This window comes from Rhinatrema bivittatum, chromosome 7 (genome assembly GCF_901001135.1).
Source record: "Rhinatrema bivittatum chromosome 7, aRhiBiv1.1, whole genome shotgun sequence".
NCBI classification, from domain to species: Eukaryota; Metazoa; Chordata; class Amphibia; order Gymnophiona; family Rhinatrematidae; genus Rhinatrema; species Rhinatrema bivittatum.
The window spans coordinates 258,508,810-258,531,232 of NC_042621.1; the positions used below are offsets into that span (position 1 = coordinate 258,508,810).

General features: G+C 43.7%; 1 protein-coding gene across 1 annotated transcript in view; it reads left to right on the forward strand.

The window, feature by feature from the left end:
* Nucleotides 1–21,910, forward strand: part of LOC115095851 (Hermansky-Pudlak syndrome 1 protein homolog) — a 69,373-nt gene extending 47,463 nt beyond the window's left edge. The window contains exons 9-19 of the mRNA XM_029610104.1: nucleotides 1,128–1,197; nucleotides 3,241–3,302; nucleotides 4,148–4,315; nucleotides 6,959–7,138; nucleotides 9,675–9,739; nucleotides 11,147–11,278; nucleotides 13,502–13,567; nucleotides 15,158–15,302; nucleotides 19,699–19,812; nucleotides 20,903–20,985; nucleotides 21,450–21,910. Of these exons, the coding sequence (XP_029465964.1) occupies nucleotides 1,128–1,197; nucleotides 3,241–3,302; nucleotides 4,148–4,315; nucleotides 6,959–7,138; nucleotides 9,675–9,739; nucleotides 11,147–11,278; nucleotides 13,502–13,567; nucleotides 15,158–15,302; nucleotides 19,699–19,812; nucleotides 20,903–20,985; nucleotides 21,450–21,612 (1,248 nt within the window). The 3' untranslated portion in view covers nucleotides 21,613–21,910. The remainder of the gene's footprint in view (nucleotides 1–1,127; nucleotides 1,198–3,240; nucleotides 3,303–4,147; nucleotides 4,316–6,958; nucleotides 7,139–9,674; nucleotides 9,740–11,146; nucleotides 11,279–13,501; nucleotides 13,568–15,157; nucleotides 15,303–19,698; nucleotides 19,813–20,902; nucleotides 20,986–21,449) is intronic.
* Nucleotides 21,911–22,423: the final 513 nt, after the last annotated feature.

A 22,423-nucleotide genomic window follows, 5' to 3' on the forward strand; every position in this document is an offset into this window, starting at 1 on the left:
TGTGGGGAGAAGGGGTTAATTTCCAAACTTGTTTTATAAACATTCAAAGATTAGAAGGTGGAAGTTAACAGACTTAAAAAAAAAATTAAAATTCAAAAAAAAGCAAACTATAGTGATGGGGGGGTACTTTGATTTCCTAACACAAGAAAATGTGGTCCGACTGTAGATATATGGAATATTTGATGTCCAAAATTGAAACCTGTAGCTTGAGGCAAACGAGTTCACACAGGGGCCAGGTTTCAGCGTTGAACCCGTGTAATTCCGCTGACGAAGCTTGCCTGTCCTTGGCGTGGGATACGGTAGCACGTTGTCTGACAACACGTGTGCTTTCAGCTGTATTATCAGGAGCCATTCCCAGGTGCCTGTTTAGGTCAGGGGGAGGAACGGTACACGCGTAAACTGCATCATGAAATCTGCATGCGTTATTTTCATGAAGGTGCAGGTGTGTCCACGGGGACTTTCTACACGCTGTGAGTTGTACCATAGAAGCGTGCGTGCCCTTCCCTTTGAAAATTGGCGGCAAGCGTGCTCTGTCTTTTCCCCAGTATGGATGGTTTGAAGATCGCCCCCATAAGGGGGTCAGCTGCTTTTGTAATCGCCTTTTTAAAAGTGGGTGAATACCTGATAACATTAGTTTGCATCAGGCAGTCCTCGTGTTCATTCAATCTGCAGAACCTAAGAAAATTCGTTCAATGAAACAATTGCACCATCTGGTGGTGATAAGAGAGGTCGCGCCAGGTCTTCAGCACCCACTTCCTGGTGTAGTAGTAGTTAGACTGCACCTGTCACTTGCGGCCTTCTGTTCCCTAGAAGCTGGAAATATGTGATGATCTTTTTGAAATGATCAGTCAAAGCATGAGCGGCGCATGCCACACCGTGTGCACAGTAGGCATTCCCAGCTGTTCTCGCAATTTCTAACACCCGTTTAGTGCAATAGACTCCACGTTCATAGCCTGCTAGTCAGGAGATTGTTGCCTCGTAGTTCTGTAGTGCAGGATTGCTGACGGACAGAAAATAATGACTCTTGGCCCATGATCTGCTGTCACTAATCTTCTGTATTCGGTGGGTCCATAATCCAGAAATACTTTTTGATATGCACTTTCTTTTTTTCTTTTTTTTTTGAATAGGAAGCTGAAGGCTCTGCATTACCAGAGCAGTATTACACTCCCGATGCCTCCCCCAGCAGAGCAAACACAGGTAAGACCTAAAAGAAGCAAATAATCCTATAGGGATAGATTTGCAAACTGCACATGCTGTGTGTGAGGTGCACATGCATGCACATTTAACGTTAATTTTCAAAGAGGGAGGTATAAAAATTTGCATACAGAACATGCAGTAAAACGTGGGCAGATACTTGCATCTGCTGTTTTTGCAGACTAATTTTGGCTGGGAAATAGTGCACGTGTTTTTGCTAATGTCAAAAGTACACGTACCATTTTGCTCTCTTGACCCATTCAGGCCCTTAGGCACACCTCTTCTTAACCTGGCTAAAAGGCCCTGCGTCGCAGAAGCCCTCTTGTGCAGAGCAATTTCCAAGTAACCCCTTTACTTGGGTACATCGGTATTTTATCTGGATGAAAGGCTTTTGAAGTTCGCCACGGTAAGGTGGAAGGGCAGCTGAAGCTAGTTCTTGGGACATGCTGTGTGCTTCCAAGTACAAGGGGGATTATGTGGGCTGTAAACATACAGTGTAAGAGGTCAGAGGCTGCCTTAGTTCAGTGCCTTGTGTGGTAAGATTTTTTTATAGTCCTCTGCTGGCCAGGGTGGTGCAAAGCTCTCTGATGAAGCAATCTATGCAGTTAATCCACAAAACTCAAAAGGGGTAGATTTTAAAAGGAGCACACATGTGTCCATGTACACGGGGTCCCCGGCGCGCGCATATGGATGCGATGACTTTATAACGCGCGCGCGCTGGCATGCACGTTATAAAATACGTTGGCCGCGCACACATGCCCACTGGATTTTATAATCCGCGTGCGCATGTGCGGGCGGCACGCACAGGGAGGGTGAATTTTAGTAAATTACGCACGGTGACACAATTGGGCCTTCCCCAGTTCCCTCCCAGCCCGCTCTAATTAAGGAGCGGGCTGGGATGAAACTTTCCTATCGCTAACCCTACTCTTCCTAGCTTTTCCCCTCTCCACTCCGACTCCTAACCTAACCCTAACTATTCCCATTTTTTTTGTTTTTTTATTCACTGCTCCATCTGAGCAGAAGCAACTTCCGCACACCGGCCGGCTTCCATCCCTCCACGCCCCTCCCAGCCCGCACCTTTTTCAGGGCCTGGCACTTGTGCATGTATCAGGACATAACGCGCGTGGCTGGGCCCTTTTGAAAATATGCGTGGCATGCGCAGGCCCCGGCCGCATGCGAAGTCCCGATTTTTATGCACTCGGCCCTTTAAAAATTCGCCCTTAAGTTTGCACTTTCCATAAGGTAACAAAAGGCTAAGCAAGAACATTAAAATATCCCAGAGCTTGTAAGCCTGGGGAATAAGGCCCAGCCCGTATTTCACCATCACATTGTCGCAGGGAGGCAATGTTAACTTCCACTAATTCTGTCCTTTATGCCTGGATACAAATTGAGGTCCATGTTCAAGTTCATAATCCGTTTTCAAATCGAAGGAGGGCTAATAGGAGAATGAAGTCAAGACATTATCCTTATATCAGTTAAATGATTTGATGTTCCTTGATTGTTTTCACTGACCTAGCTGTATAGTCTTCCTTAGTTACTGACTGGAGAGATGTACAGCAGGGCTTCTCTCACGTGGTTGGTGAGCTCTTTTGCAGCTCTTGCAAAGAGTGGTCTGTACGTTTTAGATCTTTTGGGCGTATTCTGTACAGCTCTTTAAGGTATATCTTTCGGACATACCCAGCCAGTTGGGTTTCAAGATATCTACAATGAATATGCATGAGAGATATTTGCATGTACTGCCTCCACTGTATGCGTATTCATTGTGCATATCCTGAAAACCCGACTGGCTCGGTGTGTCCCAAGGATTGGGTTGAGAAGCACTGCATCAGACGATGGGAAACAATATTGCCTCAAATGCAGTTTTAACCGGCCACAATATCTTCTATATTACATGAGCTGTATCAATAGCTGTGAAGGTTCCTGTTTGATTTCGCTCATGGAAACGGGCTGATGCACAGATATCATTGCGTTTGCACAAAAATATAATTGAAGAAATTTTAAGAAATGGAGACAATCAATGTAAAGTTTACACTTTTTGAATTCTAGGAGCTGTGGATTGGTCCGAGGACAGGGTTCCTATTTTTATGTTTGCTGATGCTGAAGTGCAGGTGAGTTTATTGAGAGAGAATCACTGTGGATGGGTGAAATTCTTAGGTTCCTGACACTGGCTTTTCTGAGGTTAATGTCCAGATGAGATCATTGAACAGAGAATAAATGCAGATGGTCAACAATACTAAGTTTCTAGCCTCTGCTTTCATGATTGCAGACATAGATGTGACCTATCAAACCATGAATGGCTATGGATGTATCTAAGAAGCAATCATTTGGCCTGAATCTGTAGTGTAGGTGAGAGTGATAAGGGTGGGTCAGAGAGCAAGACTCCTGGCACGTGTGTCCAGATGAGTTTGTTGAAGGAGACTCACTGAGGGTGTATCAGTGAGCAGGGCTTCAGGTCCAGTTTGATGTCCAAGTGAATTTCCTTGAAGGAGATTTTCTGTGCTTTAGCTTGAGAGAGCAGGACACATCATCTGAGAGTTGCTGATACTAAGACAGCAGATTGATTTTGTTATGGGCAAGCTTCAAGTCAATATCTTCCTGCCTTGTATGTATTTCTACATGATATGATTAGTATTGCTTCTTTGAACAGAACTGCAATAGCCTCCTCCAAGTCCTAAACAAATTGGAATGGGTCCTTTATGGTATTTGTGTGGTTTTTTTTACAAGAATACTTTATTGTGACTTAATGTAAATACAATAAGCCAGTAAACTTAAAACAGAGCAATCTCAAGTAAGTGTGACATGATATCAATCAATATCAGCCTAGTGAGAGATGTGTGGCACTATCAGGACAAATCAAACACGGAACTTAAAGAGAGATTGCTTTTTAATAGGAACGATGATTAGCTCAAATGTTGTTGCTTTTCACCTACAGTATATACTTAATTTTTTGAAGGTAGCAGAAGACACTCTGAAGACTCTAGTGGTCTCCTCACCTGAACGCTCCAACCCCAGAAGGATTTTCTTAGATTCAAACTTACGTGAGGGTTACTGCCCCATGATGCCACACTCCATGTATTGTTTGCCCCTCTGGCCTGGAATCTCCATGGTCCTTCTCACCAAGGTGAGCAGCCTTTCTTGAGAATTACTGGTAAAATATGAAAGTATAATTCCACATTCTTAAAGAAGATTTAGTGAAGTAACTGGGAAATGCCTGCAAAGTTAATAAAAGTCATTGTTATTTTATCATACAATATTCTCTGTAAGATTTTTTGTAGATTGTGATGTCTTTTATGGTACTGACAGAAAAATTATTCAAAGATGATGTTCAGGCCAAAAAAAATGTTTTGATTTGTTTTTGTTTTTTTTTTTCAGTTTTGGAGGTAGTTCGTTTGAACTGAAAGAAAAAAAAATGGGGCCTCCCCTGGACTCTCTAACCTCAACCTGCACCCTCAAAAATAAACCTGTGGGGCCCTGCCCTGTCTGGCTGGGTTAAGCCAAGCCCAGCTAGGGCTTCCTCTGGCCCCTCCAAAGCCAGGGACTTTCCTGGCCTCCACTTACGCCTTCCTAGTGGGTCCAGGCTTCAGAAAAGGATGGACCCAGAAAACGACAAGGAAGACTATCTATCAAAGCTGTGAGGAAAGCAAAAAAAATGGGTCGATCACAAGTCCTTAAGATTCTTTATTATTGTAAAAGCTAGTTGCCCAATGCTTGCCTGACTCTGGCCGAGTTTTGCCACATAAAAGGGGCTGCTTCAGGGGCTGTGTGAGTAATATGTTACCTTCCAGGATCTGGTTATTAACAGTCATCTATTTCAAACCACCGCCGCCACCAATGTGTCTCATGCTGTGAGTCACAAAAGTGAATTCGCGACCGGATCCGGAAACTTACGGTAAATACTAGTCATGGCGCCAAAACCGGTGTCAGTCATTCACTGTCGGGCTGACACAGTAAAATTCGTGGGAGAGCCGGCGCTCCGAGGCGAGCACCTGCTCTCCCAACGCGCGCCCAGGCCACTCTCCTGGGCGCGTGATCCAGTATGCAAATGAGGGCCCGCAGTAAAAGGAGCGGCGGCTGTCAGCGGGTTTGACAGCAGACGCTCAATTTTACCGACATCGGTTCTCAAACCCGCTGAAAGCCACGGGTTCGGAAAACGGATGCCGGCATAATTGAGCGTCCGTCTTCCGACCCGCGGGCCACGGGCACATTTAAAACATTTTTTTTAAAAAAAATTTTAAAATTTTGGGGCCTGCTATGATATTAAGTCAGAGGGTGTACAGAAAAGCAGTTTTTTCTGCTTTTCTGTACACTTTCCCAGTGCCGACAGAAATTAACGCCAGCTTTTGGGCAGGCGTTAATGTCTGAAAGCAAAATGTGCAGCTTGGCTGCACATTTTACTTTCTGTATGGCACGGGAATAACTAATAGGGCCATCAACATGCATTTGCATGTTGCGGGCGCTATTAGTTTCAGGGGGGGTTGACCGAACGTTTTCGACGCACTATTACCCCTTACTGTATAAGGGGTAAAAATAGCACGTCAAAAACGCGTGGCCAAATGCAGGCTAATAGTGCGCTCTGCCGGAGCGCACTGTACTGTATCTGCCTGTGTGTGAGCAATGTTACCTTCTCACAGCATGAGAAAAATTGGCGATTTGAAAGCCACACAGCGATCCTAGATCGACGTTTATGACAAGAGCCTTCTTACAACAGAGATTTGTGACCAATGAGAACGGGAAACCAATAGATGACTGTTAATAACCAGATCCTGGAAGGTAACATATTGCTCACACAGCCCCTGAAGCAGCCCCTTTTACGTGGCGACGTTCGGCCAGAGTCGGGCAAGCATTGGGCAACTAGATTTTACAATAATAAAGAATCTTAAGGACTTGTGATCTACCCATTTTATTGCTTTCCTCAGGCTTCAGAAAGGGGCAGGAGTAATGCCCATTTGCTCCTGCCCCGCCACAATTCTTTTAAAAATGGCAACAGCCGGCACTGAGACTGGTGCTGTGTGACGGCATAATGTAAGGGCCAGCCTGTGCCATGTTTAAAAGGATTTGTGGCAGGGCAGGAGCGAGTGAGCATCGCTTCTGCCTCTTTCTGAAGCCTGGATCTCTGACCCCCTCACCGGGGCATGGAAGGTACCCAGCATATTTCTTTGGCGGGGGGGGAAGGTGTGTGTGAGGAGCCAGGGAAAGCCCTGACTGGGCTCGGCTCAGCCCAGCTGGGTAGGCCTAATGGTTCTAGAGGATTGGGAAGACTCTGGGTAGTGTCTTAAGCCTCTTTATTTTGTAGAGTTTTTATTGCAGACTTTATCATTTTAGTTGCCTCTCTCTAAAAGTTTATTTTGCTTTAAGTTTGAAACTCCTGGATTGTGTGTGTGACTACTAGTCCGGATTGTATAAGTGGCTGGATAGCATGCCTGGAACTGTGCAGGATATTTGCTAAAGAAATGCTTTTATTTGATGTCACATGGTAAAATTCAATAAATGCTCTGATTTTTATAGTGAGCTGGTGAAATAGCTTCCAGGATGGTAAGAGATGGTGGGCCTGCTTTTCAAAGCTGGCCAGATATGTAACTTGGCCGGATATGACTTATCCGGCTAAGTTACAAGGGATATTCGGTGGCACATAGAAACAGCAACTTAGCTGGATAAGTTATATCATTGGCAGATATTACTTACCCGCATAATTTATCCGCATAACTTAAATATTTCTGCTTAGCTGGATAGGTTATTTATTCTGTGTTCTTTTTTGCAATATTAGGTCCCCAGCAGCCATGTTGCACTCTCCCTCTATCAGCTATTGGATGGGTTCTCTTTATTGGAGAAGAAGTTAAAAGAGGGACAGGAAGTCAGCCAGATCCTTCGCTCACACCCCATGATGTCCGAACTCCGCCAAAGAACAGACAAGTTTGTCAAGAGCCTAGGTGGACGAGAAACTCGGGTGAGAGAACTGCTTAGTGTGTACTCCTGGATCTGTATTGTGACCGGCAATCTGTGGTACAGACGCACTGCCCCATCTCAAACACAAAAATGTACCGTGTACTCCAGAAACTGACTAATTCTCCTGCAAATAAACATATATCCAGAGTAAAGGTACATACACACTGGGTTTCATAAGTTATATAAATTATCATAGGATGTTGCAGCTTCGTTCATTGGGGTAGATTTTAAAAAGAGCGCGATCGCTTACTTTTGTTCGCGCAGCAGGCGCAAACAAAAGTGCGCTGGATTTTATAAGATACGCGCATAGCCGCGCGTATCTTATAAAAATCCTGGATCGGCGCGCGCAAAGCTCCGATTTTGGCAGCCTGCGCGCGCCGAGCCGCACAGGCGGCCTCCGTTTCCCTCCGAGGCCGCTCCGAAATCGGAGCGGCCTCGGAGGGAACTTTCTTTCGCCCACACCCCCCCCCCGGCCCTATCTAAACCCACGCCTTGTCCCTCGATTTACGCCTGCTAGAAGCAGATGTAAATCTACGCGCGCCAGCGGACTGCTGGTGCGCCGTCATCCGACCCTGGGGCTGGTCCGGAGGCCTCAACCACGCCCCCGGGCCGGCACCACACATCCGGTCCCGCCCCCGAAACGCTGCTTCATTCGGCCACGCCCCCTTAAAAAAACCCCGGACTTGGGCGCGCCGGCGCCTATGCAAAATGGCGCTCCGGGGCGCGAGGGCCCTGCTCGCGTAAATCTGGGTGGGATTTACGCGAGCAGGGCATTTAAAATCCGCCCGATTATGTTTATTTACTTTATAAAACTGTGTGTCTTGGATTTAACATACAGAAGACAGCAATGGATTTTCATGATCTTTCTTTCTCTGTATCATCACCAAAATGTATCGCTTCCCTTTCTGAAGATACTACCAAACCCTTATCTATTCTCTCATCCTCTCCCACCTATACTATTGCAAACCGGTCCTCACAGATTTCCCACTGAACTTTCTCCATTACAGTCTTCAAAATTTAGCTGCACACCTTCTCTGCCTTCCGTGATTCCTCTTCTGAATTCACTAGTTTGAGTCCCTGCCCAGTTCAGGCGTCTCCTACTCACCTACAAGTGCCTTCATTCTGCAGCTCCTCGTTACCTCTCCTCTCCTCTCCTTCACACTACTCCTTGTGATCTCTGTTCATCGGGTGAGCTGCTCCTGTCTGCGACCTTCATCTCCTGCTCCCAAGACACGTTCCGCTTTGCTGCGCCATTTTGCCTCGAACAGTCTCTCTAAGTTGCTGCATCGGTCCCTCCCCCCCACTGTGGCCATATTCCTGCTGCCTAAAACCCCACCCTTTTAAAGGCTGCTTTTAAATCTTAAACCCTAGCTGTTCCTGATCACAGCCTTGTCGAGTTTAATCCTGTTCACAACCTCTTACTTGTCTGTACATCTTGACTAGATAGTTCCTGCTCCATGGAGCTTACGGTCTCTGACGTGCATCTGTGTGCCGCCGTAGAAATGATAAATAGCAGCAGCAACAGTGCCACATCAGGTCAACGGTATCAACATTCTCTTATGCTAGGTAGCTGTGCTATATATAAAGCATTTTTCAACTGTTTGGTGTGATGTATTCCTCTGATACACCGCTCTTTGGTTTTACTGTTCAACCTGGGCATGATTTTAAACTAAAAGACTAACCCGATAACGCTGTTGCACGACTGAGGGACAGAAGCCACGTGACAGTTCAGCATGGAATTCGCCCGGTCTCTGTTTTCTCCTCCCCCTTTTTTTTCTACATTTTCGAGGGCAAACATCAGAGGGAATTTGGTCTTGATTTGCTTAACTTTTTTTTCCCCAATAGGATTCAGAAAAGGAAAATAGCCCCTGGTAAAATTAAGCTCTCAGTGTGGTATCTACAGGGTTGCCCTGCTAGATTTTCCTGACCGAAAATTGCCCCTCTCCAGAATGGCTTAAGAGTATGTGGAGGCTTTTACTGTGCCTGCACCTTTTAGCTGGATTTAACAGCTGGATGGTGTTTAGGTCAGGGGATTAAACACCGTACACACATACATAGCCCCCATCCGATCCACTCCCCACAGAAATAGCAGGTAAAAAAGTAGAGCGACACTTTGTACCTTCTTATCTTGCTCCCAGGTGGGCTTCTCAAAACTGACCCCACCTTTCCCCCTGCACCCCAGTGCCCAGTTCAGCACCTTTGCCCTAGTGTAATGTCACTTAGGTTGCTTTAGCATTGCGACAGGGTGCATTTTATAGTACTTTGATAGTACTCTACCCTACATTCCTTTAGCCTAAAGGTTAGACCTGATTAATCAGAGAAATTGGGGATCTGTATTGGGCAGCGGCACATGCTCACCAACCGCTGTCAGATATTGACAGTTCCCTTAAATTTTTTCTGGTACCTGTTGAGGTTCAGATTTTGTGTAAAAACCAATAACACTTTTGGGGACTGCAGCTGAGCATGTGGAGGAGTTTTATAACTTTAGTTTGTCGCAAACCCAGATTTTTATGTCTTATCTTCCCGTCTAGTTGCAGAAAGCAGTTTGGCTTGAGTTTAAGACCAAGGCGTTCTCCAGACACGAGGCTGGGATCTCCGAGGAGTAAGATGGCATGGTGAGGGCAAGGAAGTTCAACCAGGCTGAGGGCTAAGAAGGAAACAAAGACAAATAGCAAAGCCTGCGGTGCTAACATGAATAAAGCAGGCCTCCCCTAGCTTTTAAGCAATTAAGAGGTCGATATTCAGCCGCTGTCCAGATGGAACTTACCTGGCTAGCTTGGCTGAGATAGTCAATGGCGTGGCTGTGCCACTGAATACATTCAGGTACGTTTATCCAGCTAACTTTAGACTTATCCGGCTAACTTACCCAGATAAAGCTGAATATCTGCTAAGCAGCTCTGACCTGGAATGCCCTCCCTTATCCAGATAACTTTTTATCTAGCTAGAAAGTTATCCAGATAAGTTATTACTGCTGACTGTGGCCTAAAATTAAAACAGCACCACTTAGCTAGTTAAGTTCAAACTAAGTGGCACTGAATATCGACCTCTATGTTCCCAAATGAATAATTTCACTAAACAAGAATAACTTTAAGATGAAAAATGCGTTCTTAAGTTCATCACTATACTATACGATTGTCTGAAATGGAATGATGATGAGCACTGTTTATAGCTGCATCATTTATAAGGTTGATTTTTCAAGCATACACTGATCAGACTGTGGAGAAATGATGCTCTGCATATTTGCATTATAAGATTTTTAAGCCTAATTTCCTATTCCCCCATCCCTTAAATTTCTGTTTTTTTGGTGATGACCTCCTATGGTTTATTTATTTATTTATTTAACATTTCTTTTATACCGATATCCGTTCGCACATCGTATCAGTTCACAGTGAACAAAAAACCATTGGGCAGTGCCCGTACATATAACATATAACAGATAATATAATATGATGAACTAGGCAACATATAAATAAATTTTTGGGAGGAGCCCTTACATATAACAGGCATCAATGGGTAGATGCTATGGAATATAACTATAACTATATACATGAAAGTGCAAAGTACAAAATCATCAGACATAAAGGCGTTCATACCAAGATATCAGTATAACATTCATAGGGGGTGTGATAAATTTAAACTTAAGCTGCTCTGCGCTCATTTTCTGAGAGCATTCAACCTTGGCATCTGTAATACGACTTAATAAATGTACATACATGTAATGTGGAAGGATTACACAGGTCTAACCACAACTGTTATAAAAGGAGAATGGAGTCTACGTGCGCACTGAATGTCCAGCGTTTCCTGTATAATCCTAATTAATGGATCTGAAGATATTAGTAGCTGAGAGGGTGTGGTCTACCATTTTATGTCTTTGACCTAAAAGATAAAACTTTCATGGCATGCAAAACGCTGGGGAAAACTATAGGCACTGCATTCTCATTGTCCTAATCTGCCCCACCAACTAGGAGCAGAGTCTTTTATTTTAATGACTGAATGTGTTCTGTGTTAGACTTCTTCAGGCTTGTGGTAGCGTGAAACGTCAGCTCTGCTCTATATATAGTCAGTTTTTCTTAGCGACTCCAGTCGGGGGAATGCTGAGTTTGTCCCAGAGCCTACAGGATCGAGCCATGAAACTTGTTCGGTAAGTATTCTATAGAAAAACCAAGATGGAGAAAGCAGATGTAAGATGGCAAATACTTCCTGAGGGAAAGGGGAAGTTATAAAGTAAAAGGATCCCACTAGATGAGTGAATGAAGTATTATAGAGCCATAGTTGATGACATTTCTGTGGTTCTCACACCTTCAGACCAGCTAATAGGCCTTTCCCGATTCAATTATGTCATATGTGACCAGCTTAGGAATCAAACACACCAGCCCTGTAGAAAGGACTATCGGGAAAACAAGAGCCAGAGTCAAACTATTAGGTTCAATATTCTAATCATTGCACCCACAGTCAGCGAGTCTGAGTTGTGAAAAATGTTTTGCGGCACGGGTGATAAAATGGCCTCCACTACTAATTTTGATAACATTGCAAAGGCCCGCTTCCCAGCTTTTATAAACCCTCTCCCATCTGCATAAGGGGCAATAGTTGTATCGGGCAATATCACCCAGTCCAATGTTCGTATACTGACGGCATCCATTCTGCGTCCTGGGCTGCTCAAATCATTACGACTTGTAGCATAGGGGAAACAACTTGAGGAGCCAGAGTGCAGTATGAACCCTAGAAAAGGTACAAAAAAAAAGAGTAAGGTGACCCACTAAAATGTGCACTCTGTATAAACAAATTAAATCCACTATTTAAATTTACTATCATAAAACAAAAGATAACAAACTAAAATGAAAAAATAGTGAGTTCATATGCACGCTACAATCATAGGACTGAAAACAGGATGCATAACACTTATAATCATTACCCACCATAAAAAAAAACCCCAAAAAACCTCTTGAAAAATGTAACGAGTGCTTGTGAAAAAGAGCAAATAGGTAAATTGGTCTTGAATAAACAGCTCAATAAACTTCAATGAAAAAACCTCTTATAATGACACAGCCATCAAATGGAGCAAAAAGAGGCTAGAAACCAGAAAATAAGTCCACAACACAAGCCCACAATAATAAAGAATCCTCTTTAAAAGGAATGAATGATACAAACCGTCCAAGGGGTAATAGCTGTAACAAATATTGCATATTTCCAAAGACTTATCTGATAAGCTGTAGCTCCCTTTAAATGGTGTCCTTTTATGCGTGTAGATGAAAGATTAACGTGGCATAAATTAAAGTGTATTACAAACGTGAAACAACTCCTTGCACAGCTGCCAACGTAAGAGAAAAAAATAATTTTTGTTAGTCTAATCAAAAATGCTTATGTAATCAAATGAGGCCTATAATTAAAAAAAAAAAAAAAAAAAGCTCGGCTCCCAAGTTTGTGTCTAAATTAGGCATCTATTTTCAGCTGAACTAGGGAGGGACCCAAGTTTCCAGCTGAAAATGTACATATGTTTAGAACCGTAAAACTTAGGATCCAAAATTTAGGCCTGCTATAGGTACATAGTTCTGAAAATCAGTGCTAAGCTCCTAACTTTGTTTCCCTAAACCCTCTGAAAATTGACCCCAATATATTTTCTAACCGCCCAAGTGACATGCATAATGCACCTGTCTTGTTCCTTGGAAGCTGGAACCTGCTCAATCGCCTGAACAGCCAGCCAAGAAGAGGCAGGAAAAGGGTCACATGACTCCTCCCACCCAAAGGCGCACACAGTCCTGCAGCTGCTCTGTCCAGTGAAAACCATGGGTGTAAATGCTATCCTCTGGGTGACTCCTTTCCCAGGAAAGGCTCCCTTTTGCATGCATAAAAGTCCATGTTTGCTGGCACCATGTGCCTACTTTTAGGCACAGAGATAGTAGACTGTTTTCAAAGATCTCATTTTCCGTGCATAAACATTGTTTTACCCATGGAAGTGCCTTTGAAAAATTACCCTCCCTATATTTTTGCAATCGTTTGGATTTTTAGTTTGCCTCTAAGTAGATATATATAATATATATTTCTCCAATTTTGCCGGAGTGGATTGTGATTATGTTTGGGTTGTGATGTTTTTGGTTATCTCCAACCTGCTTCCCAAACCTGCCCTGGAGGTCCCCCAGCGATTGTGTCTTATGCATATTCACTGTGGATATCCTGAAAACCTAACTGGAGGAAGTCCAGGACAGATTTGGGAGCCTCTGTTCTAGGTCTTTCTGTCCATTTGCTATGCCTATACCCTTTAGTTAGTTATACTTTCTGGAGTAAGCTGTCCCTTTATTGCGTAGATAAAATGCTGGGTGTTATTGTTTTCTAGTAATTGAAGTGTATGCCTTATTTTCAATGGCAGAGAAAAACTGGTGGATTGGAAGAACTTCTTACTGGTGAAGAGTAAGAGGAATATCACCATGGTTTCATATCCTATGCGGCTGGAAGTGTTCAGAGTGGGTTGCTAAGTCACATGAGTCTTGCATACCAATCTCCATAATCCTTATTAAAAAAAATGCTGGTTATCCCAGTAGAAAACAATCACAGATATACAAATTTGTATCTCTGAGTCTGATGGTATCAGCCCAGAGCTTCTGGGTTTAGTATGAGTAAAGGTAGCGAATGAAAACAATATGTAAGTCCAGATCCAGAGTATCATATTTTGATTGGTAAGAAGGACTAGTTGTTTAGAGGAACTAACTTGAGTCTAGTATAGACTAGTATAGGAGGGGCTAAGATGCTTATTGCTCTAAATGTACAGGAACTTACCCTCTATTGTCATACCTGGGATCTTTTGACTTCCAGTCACCCTGAGATTACCATGGATTAACGGGGGGAGGGCAACTGCACAGTAGGACCGGATGCTCACAAATTTGCTCTCATAAACACTCTTACATGTTCACACTTACGTTCACTGCTCATTCTCTCACATTCTCACATGTCCATTTACACCTTTACTTCTGCCATTCTCCCATCACACACACACACACACACACACACTCACGTCTCTCCCTCTTCCATACACACATGCCCACTCACTTTCACACCCATGCTCACTTGCACTCAGCTTTCTCCTACTCACCTACACACTCTCAGATCTTCTTCCTACACAAATACACACTCACTCGCTCTCACAGACATGCTCATTCATTCTCTCTCCCCCCTTTCAAAACATACTAGCAACAGCAGACTCTAACTTGGGCTCCTGGAGCAGCAGCAGCCTCTTCCTTCTCCTGCGCTGCGGAAGTGGACGCTGCCTGTTTCTTACTCCTCGTTTGATGCACGGGCAGGAAATCGCAATGTCGATTGGCCAAGGCAAACAGGGGGGGGGCAAGTGGCTGGATACAGGAAACAGGCTGTGCAGGAGCAAGTGGTGTCATGAGGAAGCGAAGTTAAGAGTTAAAAAGGTCCAGAGATGGTAGAAATCACTGTCGAGTTCCTCCTGTTTCAGCCGCCAAAGATCAATGACGTTCCTTTCTTTTTTCCAGGTCCAGGCAGATTAGTGTTGTTGCAGCACCCAGAGACCCGGTAATTCTTTTAGAATTCCGGAGTCTCCGGGCCAAATCCGGAGAGTTCCCAGTTCTGTCTATTGTACTCCGGAGTTCCGATAGGACACAATTGATGCAGTCATCCTACTGAAAGCTGAACTTCTTACTTTTATTATTTCTTAAATTCCTTAATCAGCCTGTTTAATTCCCTACTTGTCAAAAAATGTGTTAAATGGAGTCAGTCAGGTCACAATGGTTATGTGAACTCATCTTTAAAACCATTGCCAAGAGGAGAACAGGGAGCCCTCTGACAGAATTTAAAATGGAGCATTAAAATATAGTTAATTTATAAAAGCAGATTTATCAGTCTTTTCCTTGAACTGGCTGCTAGCCAATTCATGAAGAACTCTTGCAAATAACCTTGAAAGCCTTTAAAGCTGTTCAGTCTGTTAGCTTGTCTTATGCCATTGGCTAGAATAAAATACATATATTACTGCACTTTGGTTCTTTTCCTTGACCTCTACTCTTACATACCTGAAGGATTTTCCAGGCCTGGTACATTTTATTTATGTGGATCGCACTGCAGGACAGATGATCTCTCCATCCCTCAACGTCAATGAGAATTCAGCCTCAGAGCTAGGAAACGGCCCTTTGGCAGACTTTATAAAAATGAAGGTAATTACTGTGTCATCGCCTGGTTCTCGTTAGACAAAATCCTATGTCATGTGATTATTGCTTAGCCTGCAGGAACTGAGATTATTACATAGTGCTCATCTAAATCTCATCTTACCCCCTAAGAAAAGTTAAAATGTTCTCTAATAGAAATGAGAGAATCTGATTAAAAATGTGTGGGCAAAAAAAAAAAAACAGAAATGTGAGGGACCGAAGGGACAGGGAGACTTTATTTATAATCGGCTGTGAACTGCAGAGAGGAGTTAGGGGCTCAGTTCTTCCAACTCCTCATTCAAACTGGAATTTGGAACGGTGGGGGAAGAAAAAGTTTGCGGATATGTATTACATGTACAATAAACACCAAAAAAAAAAAAAATTGTTGAATTTAGTGCAGGTTTTAAACTTTTGAATAGTGACGCCGGTCATCAAAGCTTCAACCTTCTTCCATAAACACTGAAATGCAGGAGCTTTTGAACAAAGTGACTGAACTATGAGTTTTCAAAGAGTTTAGGATCCTAACGTTTGGAGCCTGGCTTCTAAATTGACCCTTTTGAAAATGTTCTAGGGCTGAGTGACTGGATTTAGGCTTCTTTAGGGTCCTAGTTTCTTTAGGACCCTAAAAAGTGGGAGGCTATAGGGCGAAGCTAGGGTGGGGAAACAAAGTCAGAAGCTTACAGGTCGATTTTTTAAAAGCATTGCTCGCTCAAAAATGCCCACGTACGCGCCTATGGGCCGTGCATGACCAACATGGATTTTAAAAAGCCGCAAAACACGCATGTATGTACCCGCGCACACGGAGGAATAAGGGAGTGGGAAAGGGGCAGGGCCAAAGCTTAGCGCGTAACTCCGAATTTTAAAACCGAAAACCGCAGCGCGCATACGCTAGATATCCGCGTAACTTTACTGCTGCTCCTGATGAGGAGGAAATCTGTAGATCTCGAGTTTTAGGGCTTATAGGACAGGGTGAGGGGTCCAGGTCAACTGGGCGGCATGCAGGATGGAGAACCAGAGGGGTCTGAAAGACCACAATATTAACTGGACAAACTGGTGGACTAATTGGGGAAAACTGGGAATGTGCCTCGCATGAGCGTGTGCTAAAATGCGCAGACACACGCGTAGAGTCCTGTGGAAGACACACATGCACTAGCTGTGCACGAATAACTTACACACGGTTGGTGTATTTTAAAGCATGCGCGAAGTGCATGCATGATTACAAATTCCAGCGTATCCTTGCGTATCAATGTGTATGGGCGTACACGCACTCATTTTAAATTACCATCTTAGCACTGATTTTCAGAACTAGGAACCTAGCTTACAATCCCAGATCTAGGCAGATGACTAGCAAGCCAACATTTAGAAGCCTAACTTTTTAGGATACTGTGTTTATGTGAATTTTCAGCTGAAAATAGGTGCCTAACTTAGGGACCTAATTAAAGTGCCTAAACGTAGGGGGCTCAATGTTTTGTTTTGTTTTTTATATCGACCCCTGAATGTTTATGAAAGATGTGTTAACAACCCAAACCCGCTGACAGCCGCCACTCCTGTCAAAAAGGAGACGCTAGGGACGTGCTAGTATCCCTAGCGCCTCCTTTTACCACGGGCCCTAATTTGCATATTTTTATTTACTGGATCGCGCGCACGGGACACTGGCCTGTGCGCACGCCGGGAGAGCGGGCGGGCTCTCCCTCGTTTCTTTCTGTATCGGCCTGTATGATAGCAGCTTGCCTCCATGTTTCAGGGCCCCACCCCAGCACATTCTTAGACTCTGTGCCACACAGAATGCTGCTTTTATTTTTCCATAGGCTCTGCTCTGCCAACCTGTTCCAAGGAAGGGGTGGGGGGGGGGGGGGGACCAGAAGTGATCCATGCTGCCAGCTCCCTCCAGGGCTTAAGAAAAGAAAATTAAATCCTGGCCTAGAGTGAGACTGGGAAGGGAAGAGCACAGCTCCAGCTGGAATCCTGCTTTCCCACATGGAGCCAGTGCAGCCAGAGCTAGACTAGTGCAAGGGTATTGGGCATCCTAGCAAACCTTACAGTCTTGCACACACATCCCCCCAGACCCAACCTCTCCACACACAGTTATTCTTTTATATTAGCGTTTTACATGAAAATGGACAAAACTATCACAACATGTATATTATATTTACATGCACTGCTGTGGTAACAACGAGAAAACCCTGCAAAAAAGTAAACAAGACAATTGGAACTCATGTGATATTAGGCCTGTTGTAATACGTGTTGGGTGTAGGTTTGGCCCTCAGAAAGCTATGAGTTAACTACATCACAAAATAGTAAAACTCCCATACCAAAACATCACTAACTGACAGTAACAACCCTACCTATAAAAGCAACACTGCAAAACCCCAAACCTCAATACACCTCCTGTTAGGAAAACAGAACTAGAAACATAGAAATGATGGCAGAAGAAGACCAAACAGCCCATCCAGTCTGCCCAGCAAGCTATGCACTTTTTTTTTTTCCCTCTTACTTGTTACGCTTGGCTCTTAGTACCTTTTAGTTTTATTTCCCTTCCATCCCACCATTAATGTAGAGAGCAGTGTTGGAACTGCATCGAATTGAATACGTAGCTTAGTTGGGGGTAGTAACCACCTCAATAAGCAAGCTACACCCATGCTTTTGTTTACTCGACTATGTAATTTAGTCCTTGTTGGTTGTTGTCTATATTATAGATACTCTTTTCTACATTGCCCCTGCCGTTGAAGCAGAGAGCTGTGCATTGAAAGTGAAGTAACAGACTTTCTCCCCTGCCGTTGAAGCAGAGAGCTATGCTGGCTGCTTCAACGGCAGGGGAGAACAAGCCAGGCTTCTAAAGATCCCTACAAAGAAACTACATGCTAACAAAATACCTCACTTCAATCACACATGCAGACTCATCACATGCAAAATAAAGAGACCATAAGGAATAAAAAGAAATGTGCAGACAAAAACTAAACTTGAAAATGCAACAAGCCGGATTCTGTATGCAGTGTAACAATAGAAAAACAAACATTACTATTGCACATAAAATATTGAACAATAAAACTAAGATATATAAAACATAATAGTAAAACCAAATCAATAAATACTATTATAAAGAACAAATTTAACAAAATTTTTAAAAAATTTCCCAAACACCAATAAAATATTTCAAAAGAGAAGATACATCAAATAACAGGCAATATATATTTTTTTTATCAGAAAAAAATCTTGCTTTCCATACCTGGGAACTTATTATTTCCAGTCATCTTGAGATTGTCATGGATTAGCAAGGGAAGAATGGTGCAAATACACACACAAGCTGCTTTCCTACACACACTGCAGTGTCTCTGCATTCTTCAGCCGATGGCGGCCCGCTGTCACTCCACTCCGGCTGCCGCTGGCCCATAGCATCACTCCATTCTTTGGCTGCCACTGGTCTGGTCTCCTATCAGCGGTCCGCAGCATCACTCCACTCTTCAGCCACCACTGGCCTGGTTTCTGGCGGCAGCCCACAGCATCACTCCATTCTTTGGCCACCGCCAGTCAGGCCTCCAGCGGTGGCCCGCAAAATCTTTCCACTCTTCGGTTGGTATCCTGCAGCATCACTCCACACTTAGGCCGGTGGCCCACAACATCTCTCCAGCTGCCGCCAGCCTGGCCTCCAGTGGCAGCTCACAGCCTCTCTCCAGCCACCAACGACCAGGTCTCTGGTGGTGGTGGCTCGCAGAATCTCTCCACTCTTCAGATGCCGCCGGCCTGGGCTCCAGCAGTGGCCCGCAGTACCTTTTCCTTCTGCTCCTTTCTTTTTTGGGCCCTTCTCTCTGCACACCAGAGTGCGGGGAAATTATATACCAGGGGACATGCTGGCGCCAAATATCACTTAACCAATTGCATCGGCCCACTGTGGGATGCCAATTCCCCGATAGGCCAATCCGCCCCTGTTCACAATGGATCTGCCATTGAGCGCTCTTTTGATAAGATAAATGGGAATTAAATATAATTGCAAATATAAAAAATTGATAAAAAATGAGGACACTTTGGGGTAAATGATTAAGTTTTGCAATCTTTCTAGTCTGTATGGTAGTTTCCACAGCAGTAGTGGTATAGCTGTGTTTTGACTGCATATGCATGGCATAATATCTGAAACCCATTGAAATATGAATACATAGCAGACATTTTTTGATCCACTGTCTCTATTTTTTTTTGCCTCCATTTGTATTCATATAGAGGATGTCCGACTGGTTGGTAGCTAAGGCTCACTGGTGTCACTGCTCAAAAATTTAAAACCTGTGCTAATCCAGCTAGTTTTCCGAGCTGCATAAAGCAACCATAGCAAAAATAAGCCTTGAAAGTATACACATGACAGCAGCAGCCAGAGCACAACCCAATGCCCTTTTGATTGGAGTTTCTTCCTATTCAGATCTGGTCACTGATCGGGCTGGCACGACGGTACCTCCAGAAGGGTTACACAACATTGACACTCCGGGATGGGGACTATTACTGCTGCTACTTCCTCTGGTTTGAGAATGAAATGGTAACTCTGGCAGTCTATGACATGCAACTGTTGTTGTTGGTCTTTTTTTGTTAATAGTAAACTGCAGGATAATCCTGTCTTCTGAGAATTCTTTAGTTTGGGCATTGTAAACGTAAAAGGGCAAAAAAAAAAAAAAATGTCCTAAGAACTTTTTGGAGAGAATGCAATACTGTACTGTGTACTATGATAGTGTCTCCTCTGAAGACACCAGAAACTCCCCACTTTATGCTTCTTGTAGTGCCCTTCCAAGCTAAAAGGCAGTGGAGTGGACTACAAATGTGGGAAGATTTTCTGTCTGCTTGAGATTATTACATCAGTCTATATAGCAGGGGTGGCCAATTCTGGTCCCTGGGAGTCGCAGACCAGTCTGGTTTTCCGGATGTCCTATCTCATGCATGTGTATTAGAATTTGTATACAGCTTGTGCCTGCAAATTTATCTCATGTATCTTCATTTGAGTTATCCTGGAAAGCTGACTGGTAGCACCCTAAAGAGAGGCTGACTGTACGCCAAGATAAAGTAAACTGACAGCTGGTAGTGTTCTTCTTTCTAACTCCCTACCCATGGCAGTGCGATCTGCTGCTGTGTTTGACAGAAGCACTGGTAGTTCACCATGATATGACATTACAGAACACGTGTGTCATAGTGATGCTAGCCCTCAGTGTATTTGTTGGTTTTAGTGCTATGTGTAATAACATGCTCTATTTGACCATATGGCACATCTTTTCATACTTGGGAAGTGCCTTCTTTCAGGCACTGTTTTATCCAGCTGGTTCCTCTATCACCTCAATAGCACATGAGCTGACTCGCAGTTGACCTTGGATGTTGCAGAGTTTACAATTCTGAGGAGAAACCTTCAGTTGCAGGACATTTTCCTCTAAAACCACAATTTTTTAATCTAAAATTCAAGATATTATTTTTAACTTCTGAAAATGTGAGAATATGTTCAGAATTTATTTGACCTCCAAAGATGAAATGCAAATGAGTGCCTTGCTGTTGAACATCTGTTTCAGCCTCACCGTATCCCACCGGATGATTGACGTTTTTTGCCGAAAATGTTCTGTCTCTGTTTTCTCTTTTCTCCCCTCCAGGGTTATAAACTAGAGGTGATTGAAGTACCAGTCTTGTCAGATGATTCTGCTCCCATTGGCATGCTGGCAGGGGATTATTACAGGTAATTAGCATTATCAGCACCATTTATTTATGACACACTTTTCCAACAAATAGTTCAAAGCGAACTATATCAAATTATCAATAATAGGTCATTAAATCAATAATCAAGATCAATTACAGTGATAGTGCATGAGATGTCAAGAAGCTTTGTACAGGCACAGATTTGTGTTTCAGCTTCTCAGGGCTGATAGGAATGGGGCGGGGGGAAGAGTTGAAGTAGGGTTGTTTCAAGGGGTTGGCTTGTGGAGGTGGATGTAGTATCCTTGGGGGGGGAGATTTCCAGAGGGTGCAGTCTGGTGTGACTTGACGGAGGACTCTGAGAGGGCGCAATGGTCAGTTAAGGATACCAGTCAGGAAACAGATACCTTGATTACTGTTGGCTGGTAATAATTGACTAAAATAATCTGAAATCATCCATGGACTGACAAAGGGCATTTTACATGTTTTTTCCCTTCTTATCTTCAGGAAACTGCTGCGCTATTACAGTAAGAATCACCCATCAGAGACGGTGAAGTGCTATGAACTGCTGACAATTCACCTGGGAATCATTCCTACAGAGTTTGTGATCCAACAGTGCTGTGATCTTGCACGGAGACTCTGGGAGCCATCTCGAATCCCACTGTTGTGAAAATTCATCAGGAGAGACCAGAAATGACCTCGTGTTCTCTGAGCTGGACATTGCTCTGACAGCTGTTTTCTCACTTTGAGACGAATCCCAGCTGTTTCAAAAAGGACTAACAGTACTGATTTTTTTTTTTGCCCTGCGTACATGCACGAAGGTTACTCAGTCCTCCATTCACCCCACTGGAGGGGAGCAGGCTGGATATACCAGCTAAACTGATTTGTCAGTTTTAGAATGTTGTTATTAAGAATGTAAAGTAACATTTTTTTAAATCCAGACATTGTCAGTAATTGAAATATGAAAAATAAAATTTACAGCCACTGCATTAACTTTTTTTATTTTCTCAGTGCACTGAAGATCTACCTCTCCGGTAACCAGAGGCAAGGAGCTTTACTTTTCCTGTTCCCGTAGGTCATGAAGAGCTATAGCAGTAGTGATCTAGTGATGGTGAAGCTGGTGGCATAGGAGGAGGGATGAATTAGCGCAAGAGTGGAAGCGGTGTGCGCACTTATTCCTACCGGGTGGCACAGGGAAATTAGCAGCTGCAACTTGCGGTGTCTGAAAATTGTGCTGTCCTCTTTCCAATCCACAGTCCAATGTCCTCCTCCTGTGTGCTTTCAAGAACTAGTAGGGCCCTGTGTTGGGGCAGGCAGGCGAAACCAACATTTAAAACCTGCCTAACTCCTCGTCACATGTTTTTGCCTGGCATGAATGTACATTATCAGATCCATGATCAAGATCCCTCTTCTGCAAAGAACACAAATCTCAGTCATACTAGGGGCAGTCACTTACCTGTGATGCTGTAGATCCATCAGCT